The sequence below is a fragment of the Thermobia domestica genome, chromosome 2 (assembly GCF_964235325.1).
Source record: "Thermobia domestica chromosome 2, izTheDome1.hap1.1, whole genome shotgun sequence".
NCBI lineage: Eukaryota > Metazoa > Arthropoda > Insecta > Zygentoma > Lepismatidae > Thermobia > Thermobia domestica.
The window spans coordinates 127,840,762-127,853,236 of NC_137455.1; the positions used below are offsets into that span (position 1 = coordinate 127,840,762).

A 12,475-nucleotide genomic window follows, 5' to 3' on the forward strand; every position below is an offset into this window, starting at 1 on the left:
AAACACTTAAAAAACTTTAAGTCTCTTGGGGCAGGGTAAGAGTTTGTCCCCCCCCCAAAAAAAATAAATAAATAAAAATAAAATAAAATAAAATAAAATAAAATAAATCAGTAAGGTCGGTGCCACTAATGGCACCTTTTCCGCACTGGCCATCATCGAATTTCCAACAAAAGTGCAAAACGCTCCACCTTATTGTTGAGTCTTTAATAATTCTGTAACAGTGCATAGACGAGCAAAATATTTTAAGAGAGCTCTTCAAGTGGCTTGATTAACGATATATTTAAAGGAAAAATGTTCCTAATGTTACCTCTAGACTAAAATCGATATATTTAAAGGAAAAATGTTCCTAATGTTACCTCTAGACTAAAATCAATCTAAAAATCGAAACAGGTTAACATTCCACTGATATTTATTAACTAATGTACAATTTAACGATTTATGCATTAACACATGGATAAAGAACTTAAAAACAAAGATAATTTAAATGTTGTGAATTGACAAAATAACAATAGTTAATACAATTGAAAAAATATCACCTTCGAAATTATACTCTTCTACTATTAATCATCCTTACATTATTTAGTCTCCCATTTACTAAATACATACAAAAATGGCAAGTAACACCGTGATTTTTCACAGTTAAAAATAATAATAATTCAATTAATAGATTAAAAATACTGCTTTTAAAAAATCTAGTTTTTAGTGAACACACAGAAATATGCTCCTCCAATAATAAGCTAATGTGATTAACAAAACGTGATTATTCCAAATATAAAGTAACGCAACACTTCTTTTGTCAACCCTTCCAGTGGATTCCTTGCATTGAGGCTGATGTTTTCTCGGTTTTCCCTAAATAATTTTATTCGAATACTAATGCTTGTTACCCTTATTATGTAGGATCACTTCTAAATTTGTGTGTAAATGTTTTGCCCCATCCAAACACTGCATAATTCCGTAATGTTCAATTACAAAATTTCAACGTGTAATTATATATACAGTAACTATTATTATAAGGTTTATTTGTGTACAATTTTTAGGAATTTCATATGTATTTATTCTTATTTAGTATCTAACCTTACAAATGAGAGGTCCTGCCTCATCCCAATAACCAATCTTTGTTTTAAAAAAAAATCAATAATACGTTCAAAGTTCCCAATATGTGTGAGAAACAGTGTTTTCGAATACAACAAACCAACACTGAAAGGATTAAGCAACTGGGTAAAAGATATGCATTACATTCATCGCCACAATGTAATTAAGGAAACATGCGATGTATTTCACTCATACATATTTAAAAACTACAAAATATAAGCTTTGTTCAGGGCAAACTGTATCTTCTGAAAGTCAGATTCATTATCTTGGTTGATATATGAGCATCCACACACAAGTTACGTTGAAATCTTTTGTTCTGTTATTCATTGCCTAAGTGTAGTTGTCTTAAAACAAGTTCTGAATTAACAATTTCTAAACATAAATTAAGTACTTTGTTTTCCCTACCTCAGACACTGAAAAGGAGTTGCAGACGATTTGAGTATTTTTATTAAGATAAGAACATACAGCTTAGACTAAGAATGTAAAAATATTTCCAAACCAAGTAGTCGAGTTGCAACATTAAATACATATTACAAGAGATTGTCACTATCTTGCTGCAAAACAGAAAAGTAATAATACTCTACTTTCTTCCTTTAAGAAATAAATTGACTGCATGGTTCGAACTGCCTCGTATTTCGAAACATAAGCATTCAAGAATGAATAGTTTCCGTAATTATAGCCCAATATATTTATGAACTACCAGCTAAAGAAACGCTAAACAATGCAAGTTACCCTTTAACAAACATTAAAATTTCTACTTTTCGTAAGTGCCAAAATGTTTTTATTCATTCACATACACGGCTTTAACTTTTACAACTAGAAAACATTTGTGTTCCTTTCAAATGAATAAGACTGGTTATGATACGTAGTAAACAATCATGAGTACTCAAAATACACTGATTTCCATTTGCATATTGCATGACTGCCTTCGTCTACACTGTAACCCTCCGACCCCCCCCCCCCCAAAAAAAAATGTTATACGATTGCACAGAATTTTGGGAATTCTACTAAGTGTTATAAAATTCAGACTTTGTGGCAAAAAAAAAATGATGATCATTAATCATGATTGTTCATGGGAATTGGAGAAGTACCGAGTTCAAAGATTTAAGATCCTGAAATGATTCAGCCTCTTCTCGCTGTCAGTATAAGCAGTAACAAGAGGTCATTTACTGTTGTCATCAAACATGAGAAACACTGGCTGCTTTTTCCAACTCCTTCCAATCACTGGTGAACGAAAGAACGAACCATATATTACATACAGGATCAGTTGTGCCGACGGAAACAAGGAGACTTTTAAAAAATAATTTTTTTTTATGTGCACTCCTTGTAAAATACTTGAAAACCACAAAGTGACTTTTAACTAAAGAAGGAAAATAAAGCAATTATTTTATTCGAAGCAGATTAACTTGATACCTTTAAAATAGTTCCGAACTTTACTCTCCTTTTAGAAAATTCTACACTGCTGTATATAGAATGTGCAGTTATCGAAATGAGAGATAAGTACAAGTAAATGCTATAATATATATTTAATAAAGAAAATAACCATTTTACGATAAGGAATCACTACTACGACTTCATTCAATACTGATACAATATATACACAAACGTAATAAAAAATGCACCCCTTGGGAGTCAAATTGGTTACAGAAAACATTAAATAAGCAAAATCGCACACCAATTTCTACCAAAGAAATAAAGACAAACACTTTATTTTATTAAGAATAAGCAAAATTTATCAAGTATGTGAATTATAAACATTGCATTATGTCATCAGCCAGTAATACCGGAGAGTGGGAAAAAGAAATATGGGAAAAAGAAAAAGAAAGAGGATTGTAAAAAGGGACAGGATAGTAAGAAATCACGCAACTAGCACTATGTTTCACTCAGAAAGAATTCCAATTGGCATATGCGAAATTACAAAATAATTATGTAACAATTGCAATTAGTATACATATTCACATTTAAAAATCTACATAAATTTTTAAAAGTAATATACAAGTGCATAGATTTAAACTTACTCTATAATACAGAAACATTAAATCTTCCTTCAGTTTTTCTAGTAACACACACATCCACACGCCGTACTCATTAACTTGCTGTTAACGATCTTCCTACCACATTTATTGTCACTTGCGTATAACAAATATGCGCATTTTACTATCAAACATTACGACCCCAACTCGCAGTAATATTATCCATATGACTGAAGAAAACTTGCAAGAAAAATTGCGATCACTTTGTCTATCCACTTTTATTTGGTTTTTCACAGCTGCCGTTGTGGAATGGTTCTTCACTTTTATTTTTCTCTCTTTTCCTAACATGTATTAAGTTTTTGTGTACTAAATAATGCAACAATCTTGAAAATATACATTTTTTTTTAATAAACACTACGAAACAACGATGAAAGATAATAGCAAAACCATCAACTAGCTTTCTTGTTTAATTGGCAAGTAATGCCTCTTACAAATTGAACAAAATAACATATTATTTTCGTTGTCTAACATCTGAGTCCTTTCCGTGGTCTGGCGTATTTTTCCTGCAAGTAATAAAGCAAGTTGTATGAGTAAATAATTTACTGAGTTACATTTTCTCATATCAAATTAAGAACGACTTTCAACTCTAAAGAGAACAATCAAGGAAATTAAGGTCAGTGTACTAAGATCGCTGAAACTGAGCCAACTAACTCTTTTCTCGACTGTGTCCTTGATGTAGCCCATTCTTTATCGCAAGTTTTTCAGCAACTAATACTAACAAGAAGTATTATCTGAAAAAAGTAAATTTTAAAAACGGAAGAAAATGAAAATGAAGTTAAATTAAATGTGTAGTTTTACATCCAAAGATTGTGCCCTTTATGCCAAAGTAGATGGATGATCAACGAATAAAATGATTAACAAAGTGTTTGATGGAATGAGAATGCGGGAGGAAACAGAACTTCAAGACAACATATGGACACGATGTTACCAGACACTAATTCATATGTCTTAAGATTGAAACAGGAACCCTCGCACCAGAGAGTGCCACTGAGCCACAATACTTGCACAAGAGAAACAAGGATTACCTCAATATTCTTTCTTTAATATACCAGGTAGTTCAAGGTAGGTGGTTTAATTAAGAAGCTCTCGGCAAGTTGATATTCACTTTTACTTTATGATTTAAAGCTACCACAGAATAGCGTCACAAAAACATTAGATTATCATTCAGACTAAAAATCACGACGACTCGAAGCACTCAGGTACTATTTTCTTGAAATATCATATTTTATATTATATATATATATATATATATATATATATATATATATATATATAACGTTAAAACTTTGATGGAGCTTTTCTGAAAATAAGAAATAGGAACATCATAAATGTTTTCAAAAACTTCATACATTTCTGTCACTGATATTTTAGGCCGATAAAACGATCGCTTATAAAGGGTGCGGACATGACAGCATAAATGATAGGTGAAATACACGCAAAGTTAAAAAAAAATTAAAGGTCGTACAATAAAAACTAGGAAGACTGTGTGAACTAATGAGACTTCATTGACTGTGGAATACACCATCAGCAGAATGGATTTCGCAAATTATATTTCTTTCGATAAACAACCACGCTAAAATTGGGAATTACCTCATTGCTTGGCTTTTTTTTTTTCAGACTGAAGTTTCGAGTTTCTTCAACCACGCTATTAGTATCCTTCTTGATAAGATTTTCCTTTCCTACGTGGATCTCACCGTAACTTCATTTCAAAAATTTTTCTATGGAGCAAAGATTATAATGAGATGTGAGAAGGCAACATAGTTACTACAACTTGGTTAGGAGAAACATGCTTTGTACCGAAATACACAAAAGTTTCTTTATCAAGCTTATTTGAGAAATTCAACATGTCTCAAACACACTAACGAAATATTTTCTCACAAGATGCCTTGGTTTTTAGTGCTACATTAAAATTTCACGATTTCCTTCTAAGATGTGATTTCATTAACAAACATAAAGTTGTTAAAACTACAATTGAAAATGATTATCTTTTCTTGTACAAAATACAAAATTATGAACTAGTATGATCGACCTTCTGTACAGTCTGAAATTATGATTCGATAAGGAATCTTAACTACTCCTAAACAAAATCCATTTTACTCTTCTACATTTCATAATCATTCAATACAAAATACCACTTGTTATCATTTAAATAAAGACTGATTCATTAAACATAAAAATTATATAAAAAAAGATTATGACGAGCAGCGAGAGAAAAAGAAAAAATGAAAGAAAGAGCTTAAAAACAGGTAAGGGACACTAAAAATGCGTACAAAGCAAAGAAAAAGGAATTACAAAGACAGGACAGAAGTTAGCACAAAAAAGAAAACACAAAAAGTACTGTGTGGACTAAGAAAGAACATATGGACAAACTGAAACAGAACAGAAGACGATAAGCAGTGACTACGTGCCCAGAAGATTTAAGAAGGAAAAGAGAAAGTTAAACTTAAATAAAACGTCCTTTATATAAATTAATATTGCAGACGGTTTCGACGAATTCCCTTAATCATTATCACGATTGTGATATGAACAACCCACACTGCTTAATTAGATTACATTGTGAACTTCCCTCTGCTTTGCAGCAATATGTGGTTAAGTACATACACAATATAAAGGTTGAAAATGTCAATGTGTTGTACAGAACTCCTTCTTAACTTTATACATATTTCACTAACCAGAGTTGAAAAGATCTTATTAGTAAGAAGCCCACTCAACTTTTATGAATGCATAAATAACATATGAACTGCCACTTGTGAAAGACTCGGTCAATGCAGTTAGAGTTCAGCTTTTCTTTCAACAACAAGGCATATGAAACGTGGAACAACTGCACACCACATGAGCTCCTACTGGGAATAGAACCTGGATCTCCTGCGCCAAAGATGCGTACGCTAACCATATAGCCACGAGGGAGATCTACTTTATCACTTCATAAGGTATGTTTACATTTTTGGGAGGAAGGAGGGGTCAATGTTATAGTTGAAAATTTCAGAAATTACTACATAGAAATTTCACACAACTAAACGAGAAGCCAGAACAAATACCACTATGTACTACGTCACAAGCAAAGGCAACTCTGAAAAAGATAGAAGCAAGGAAATCCTCTTAGAGCAGATTAAACAGTGACAGAAATAATATATGCAGCAGGTGCAGTTGGTATACACTGATTCTGTAAGGTGATGCAATGTATCTAGAGACAGTGAATGAAGGGGAGAAGAAACTATCAATCTTCAAGAAAGGAGATAAGAAAAAATGTGTTAAATTTAATAAATAATATTAACGAGACTATATGTAAAAACTTTTGTCAGGATTTTACACAGCCAATCCAGGACAAAATCGAATAGAACATGAGCAAAGAGTAACACATTTAAGGTAAAGGAGAACAATAGATCTAATATTTGCATTGGGACAGCTCATTTTTTTATAGAATCGCCTAAGCAATGACAGTTTCGCCATGGATTTATGTAGAAGCACATAAATTCTTACGTTGCTGCAATGGCGCCACAAGTGTCAGCACATTGTCACGCCTATATACTAAGTAATACTTGAGAAACAGCACTAAGGTATTCAGACAACAGTTGTACCACAGTGTCGCTACTAAATGCTGTCAGAAAAGCAAATTAGTTTAGTTTTATAGTTGAGAAACTACACTAGACTTCCGAACTACGCGAATTCAATATTGAAACATTATAACTTCCGGCTGCAATAGATGGCTAGTAAGCGATGGAACCTGTTATGTAGAAAATTTCTATCACTTCCAGTCTTGGTACAGAGATACAGAAGAAGCTAAATTCTTTTTGTAAGACCTAAATCCACTGCAAAAACAGTTTGTCGCTATCTACTGCCGCTTTTATTCAATCCCGATAAAGGTTGAAACCGCAATTGGATTATTACTATCACCTCCGATTTGAATAACTCGTAAATGCACAAGATGGAACTTACTCTTTAGACGCTAAATCCATTTAAAAAACACTACTCAATGTCTATTACCGTTTTGCTCAGTGAAGATCACAATATAATACCGGAAAAATCGGTAAATTTCTACCACTTTCGGTTTCAGCACAATGTTAGGGGTGAAGATACGTTTCCTTGAGACACTAAATTAGTCCCCAGGAATGTCTTCTCTTTATATACCATTCTTATTGTATCGCGAACAACGTTGAAATAGGACATATTAGGATTTTTTTTTTAAATTTTGGTTTTATTTTTTTTTTTTTTAAATTTTAATATCCTTTCTTGAGATGTTAAATCGATTTAAAAAGAAATCTTCGACATCTTTCACCATTTTGATCAATAGAAATCAATATTGAAACCGGAAGTCCTAGCAGATTTCGGCCACTTCCGGTTTTAGTATAGTGTTCCGAGTGAAGATGGTACGTTCTCCGCAACGAAATTCAAAGTTTAGTTACTCATATGAAATATTCACCTTTGTGAGATTACTTCTATATATAGGCAGCAAACAGCTAGTCAGGAGCGAATTCAGAAATAAGAGCTAACACGTGGAACCACTGGTAGTGTTGTTGTAGTAGAGTAATCGACAGGCAAATTGCCTAGCAAAGCAGGAGATTGAGGCGCTTCTACCCGACATACACATATACCTTTACAATATCTATCTATCTATCTATTCGGATCCGCCCCTATATATATATAGGGGGATTCCGGGCTTAAGTCCTCCTCCCCGAAATGTTATTTAGTATATTAAAGTAAATGAAATATCTTGCAGAACTTTCACATTTCCAGGGATAAAGTTGACAAAAGCCCCAATCCCGAAATAAAATCGTAAATACGCCTCTCTCTCTCTCTCTCTCTCCATATATATATATATATATATATATATATATATATATATAAAACGAACTAACTCTATGGCCTATAGAACCCGAAGTTCAATGCCGCGTTCACAAAAGCTCTCCACTGACTTCTATCCTTAACCAACTGGATCCAGTTTCTACTTGGGATTCTTATTTCTGCGAGAACCATCTTAATATTGTCTTCCCATCTGCGCCTAGGCCTTCCTAATGGTCGTTTGCGATTGATCTTCCAGTCAAGACTGAAAGGGTTTTTACTTTCCTCTATCATAGCTACATGATTTGCCCACCTAAGCCTCCTAGATTTAATGACTCTAACAATGTTCGGTAAATCGTATAAATTATGTAGTTCCTTGTTACGAAGTTTCCGCATTCCCCATTCCCGTTCCTCTTGGGTCCGAATATTTGTCTCAGGATCTTGTTCTCAAATACTTTCGGTCTATGTTCCCCCTTCAGAGTAAGCGACCATGTTTAGCAACCATACAGAACAGGCATGATTATCGTTTAATTTATTTTAAGTTTCAAATTTCTCGACAGAATTCGCGACGACCAGAGATTTTGAATCGAATAATAATACGAATTCCATGCTTTTAGTCGACACTTAATTTCTTCGTGAATATGGTTTTCGTTTGTTAATATTGATCCTAGATATTTGAAAGTATCCACTTTATCAAAAGTAATATTTAATATTTTAACGCATCCATAATTTGCCGTTTTACGGTCCCAATGCACTTCCATGTATTTAGTTTTTTCTACATTTACTTCTAAACCCATGATCCTGCAAGTGTTTAATAAGACCTCTCCATTTCTTTCTATTGTTCTCCTATCATCCCCTATTAAATTTACATCATCAGCATACGCCATAACCTGGTGAACACCGTTCAACTCTAGGCCTTGGTTGCTATCTTTGATTTTCCTTATAGCGTATTCCAGGACAAAGTTGAATAATTATGGCATCTCCTAGTTTCAGGCCATTCTCGACGTGAAAGCTCGTGAACAAAAATTTTCCTACCTGTACTTTACTTTGGGATTCATTTAAACATATCTTAATTAATCTAATTAGCTTTTTCGGTATTCCAAATTCTGTAAGAACGTTGTGCAATGTTTCTTTCCTAAGCCTTTCTAAAATCAATAAATAGTTGATGTAACGGGGTATTGTATTCCCACTTCTTTTCGAGTATTTGCCGAATGGTAAATATTTGGTCGATAGTTGATCGATTTCGTCTAAATCCGCACTGACAATAATTTAATCTGCATATGCGATCAATTTTACTAACAGAAAGTTAGAAAGCATGTTAACAGAAGAGAAATTCCTCGATAATTATTACAGTCAGTTTCGTAGCCTTTGTTGTGAATTGGAACAATGATTGATTCTTTCCATTCTTGTGACAATTCATTCTTGTTCCAGATAAGGAGAATGAGTTTATATATCCTGTTCCACAATTTTTCGCCTCCAGTTAAAATTAACTCAGCCGGAATTTAGCTACAACCGGGGATTTGTGTTTCTTTAATTTCTTTATAGCGATTTCTACTTCTATTCGGTTGGGTTCTGGAATATACGGTTCTGCGGTGTGTATCTCTCTTTCTCCACGCACGTTAGTTTTTGACTGAGTGTTAAGTGAGTCGTTAAAGAAATCTTTCCATATATTTAAGATGCTATCTGTGTCAATGAGAACTGTTCCGTCAGTTTTCTTTAATATATAAGCACGACGTTGATAGCCTTTCTTAAATTCGTTGATCCCCTTGTACATGTCCCGAATGTTTTTATTTTTACCATTATCTTGAAGTTCCTTAATTTTAGCTTCCAAAAAATCGCGTTTCTTTGTTCTAAAAGTTTCGGAAGTTTCCCGCCTGATGTCTACGAAATTTTGTTTAGTTATTTCATTCGGATTTTGTAGTCAACTTAATTTTGCCTGTTTTCTCTTCTTTGCTAGATTAATGCATTCCTGGTCGAACCATGGTTTTTTCCTACGTATTTCCGCGTTTCCCAATTTTTCTTTTGCTGATATTTTAATGTTATCTCTAATTTCAATCCAAGTATCCTCAACATTAGTGCACTCCGAATCTTCTAAAGCTGAGAATCTATTCGAAACTTCAATCTGATATTCCTCTGTTACCTAGCTCTTTTCTAATTTCTTTAAATTATATCTCTCAGTTTTCAGACATTGAATATTTCCTTTATTCAACGATAATTTTTCTCTTATTAATTGCTGCTACCAGATAGCGATCAGTGTCACGATCAGCCCCTCTAAACGACCGGACATCAATTATGCTAGATTGCCTTCTTCTATCTACTAAAACGTGATCAATTTGATTGTTTTTCCGTCTGGAGAAGTCCAAATGTATTTATGAACGTTGCGATGTGGGAATTTTGTAATCTTCACGATTAGGTTTTTGGATGTTGCAAAGTTCACGAGTCTAACAACGTTGTCATTACTTTCCTTATGCAGACTTTCGTTCCCTATAATCGGTTTGAAAATATCCTCTCGTCCTACCTTCGCACTGAAATCCCCTAATAGAATTTTCATATGATATCGCGGGAGTTAGTCAAATATCCGTTCCACTTCTTCGTAAAAACTGTCTTTTATATTGTCATCCTCATCTTCTGTTGGGGCATGCTCATTTAAAACAATAATATCACACCACCGACCCTTAAGAATAATAAAAGAAAGTCTGTCAGTAACAAATTCAACCCGCTTAATTGCTGATATTATTCGTTTCTGAACGAAAAACTCTGTTCCTCATTGGTGATTTTTACTTTCTTCCCCGTAAAAGAATGTAAAATTTCCGGAATTCACAGTTCTATTTTCTTCCCACTTAACTTCCTGAACTCCTATTAAGTCCATCCTGTATTTCTCCAACTCACTCGTTACGGTTTTTAATGCGCCTGCCTTATGAAGACTTCTAATATTCCATGTTCCAAGTCTCATGTCCATTTTCTTTTGCTGAGGTCGGGCCAAGTTATCAGTCCTTGTCCGAGGCTTCTGTGAATGTTTCTGAACAAATGTCTTTTTTTCATAGGATGAGGTTGTTAGCCTTACCCGAAGTCCCAAGCTGGAGGACCACTCCTTGTCATCTGTCTGCGATTGCTTATTCAGTATATTCGCAGCTAACCTCTATATCTAGAGGTCTTCTTCTCGATCCGCAACCTGAGGACGTGGTAACAGGAACCACGTTGCACAAAATGGAACAGAGCACTGGGATATACATATACATATCCCATTGCCCTGTTTATGTTTATGCCTAATGCATATAACATAATTTAAATGTGGAAATGACTAACAAACCAATGAATTGCTTGTGAGAAGTGTTTGAGGAGCAAGTTGTTTCTTTTTCGGTCTAAATATTTTTCTTCGATACCACACTAGAACTAAAATTGGACACGATCAATTCCTTAAAAATTTCACTCGTTTGAAGAAATAATTTACTGAGGTTACCTACTCTGTTTCTCAGACATGTGCAAATTATTATTTTCCAATAAACGAAGTGTAATCATATTATGCATTAAAGAGCAGGAGGTACTTACTGTTCTGGACTCTGGTCTGTGTCACTTTCTTCCATTTCAGCTTTGTTTCTCTTCTTTTCATAAATGAATATAATGGCACACAATACAGCAACTTCAGCGCAGATTCCAAGGAAGGGCCACAAAGCAGCATACTTGTCTGTAAAACCAAAAAGATACGTGTTATTCAAAACTAGTACAAATAATTTATAATGGGTTGATGCGCCCGTAATTGATTCATTCATTCGAGTTTAATGTCCATTCCTATGATCCGAGTTTTGTCTTTTTTCAACATCGAAGCATATGAGACAAGGATGATACAACGATAACGTTGTATGTTGTATCCTGTACCATGTTGTATGTTGTATAAATAACCTGTACCATCTTATAAGAAAAGGATCAGAGGCGAATTATTTGAACAGTTTCATATAAAGAAAAGAAAGATACAAAGAAATATCTGTAGATTATTTTTTGATGATCAACTATTAAAGTAGTTGCTATGGAGACGTAATAAATGTAAGTGTATGTGTGTAGACATCTTGTAAAACATGTAAAATGTGGAATACAAATGCTTCTCAGGAGTAACTATTAAAATCAATTTAAGAAAATGGTAAATTGTGTTTGTCGCGTAGTTTAAGAACCAGAGACTAAACATATAATACGTATAAGTTTATTGTAGCACTTAGTGGTGTACTAAACGTATTAATGAAATGACTAATATTACTCTGGATCCGACACGTGCAATGAATCACATGTCACAGCGTTACTATTCTATTAGCCATTGTTCAACAAAAGGTTTTCAAAGCGAACATGACAAAAGAATTACGAACTGATGAGCTGTGTGTCGGTAATGTGTAGAATTCAAAGCAGGTGTGCCAATACAATGCTCGACAATGACATCCTGGTCACGACACGTGAATTTTAGAAGAATTTCTAAAATTCATTCAAGTGAATGAAATGTGCATTTTCTGGTTATGGAAAAAAAAAAGTGAAGGGAATTAGCCATCGTTTGACTATGTGTGAGACATACAAAGACTTAAGTGAAT

General features: G+C 33.7%; 1 protein-coding gene across 2 annotated transcripts in view; it reads right to left on the reverse strand.

The window, feature by feature from the left end:
- Window positions 1-391: 391 nt before the first annotated feature.
- Window positions 392-12,475, reverse strand: part of Bsg (immunoglobulin domain-containing protein Bsg) — a 57,274-nt gene continuing 45,190 nt past the window's right edge. For both annotated transcript variants that reach the window (XM_081745907.1, XM_081745898.1), the window contains 2 exons: window positions 11,454-11,589; window positions 392-3,628 (listed from right to left, as the gene is read on the reverse strand). In XM_081745907.1, coding sequence (XP_081602033.1) covers window positions 3,577-3,628; window positions 11,454-11,589 — 188 coding nt within the window. In that variant the 3' untranslated portion in view covers window positions 392-3,576. The remainder of the gene's footprint in view (window positions 3,629-11,453; window positions 11,590-12,475) is intronic.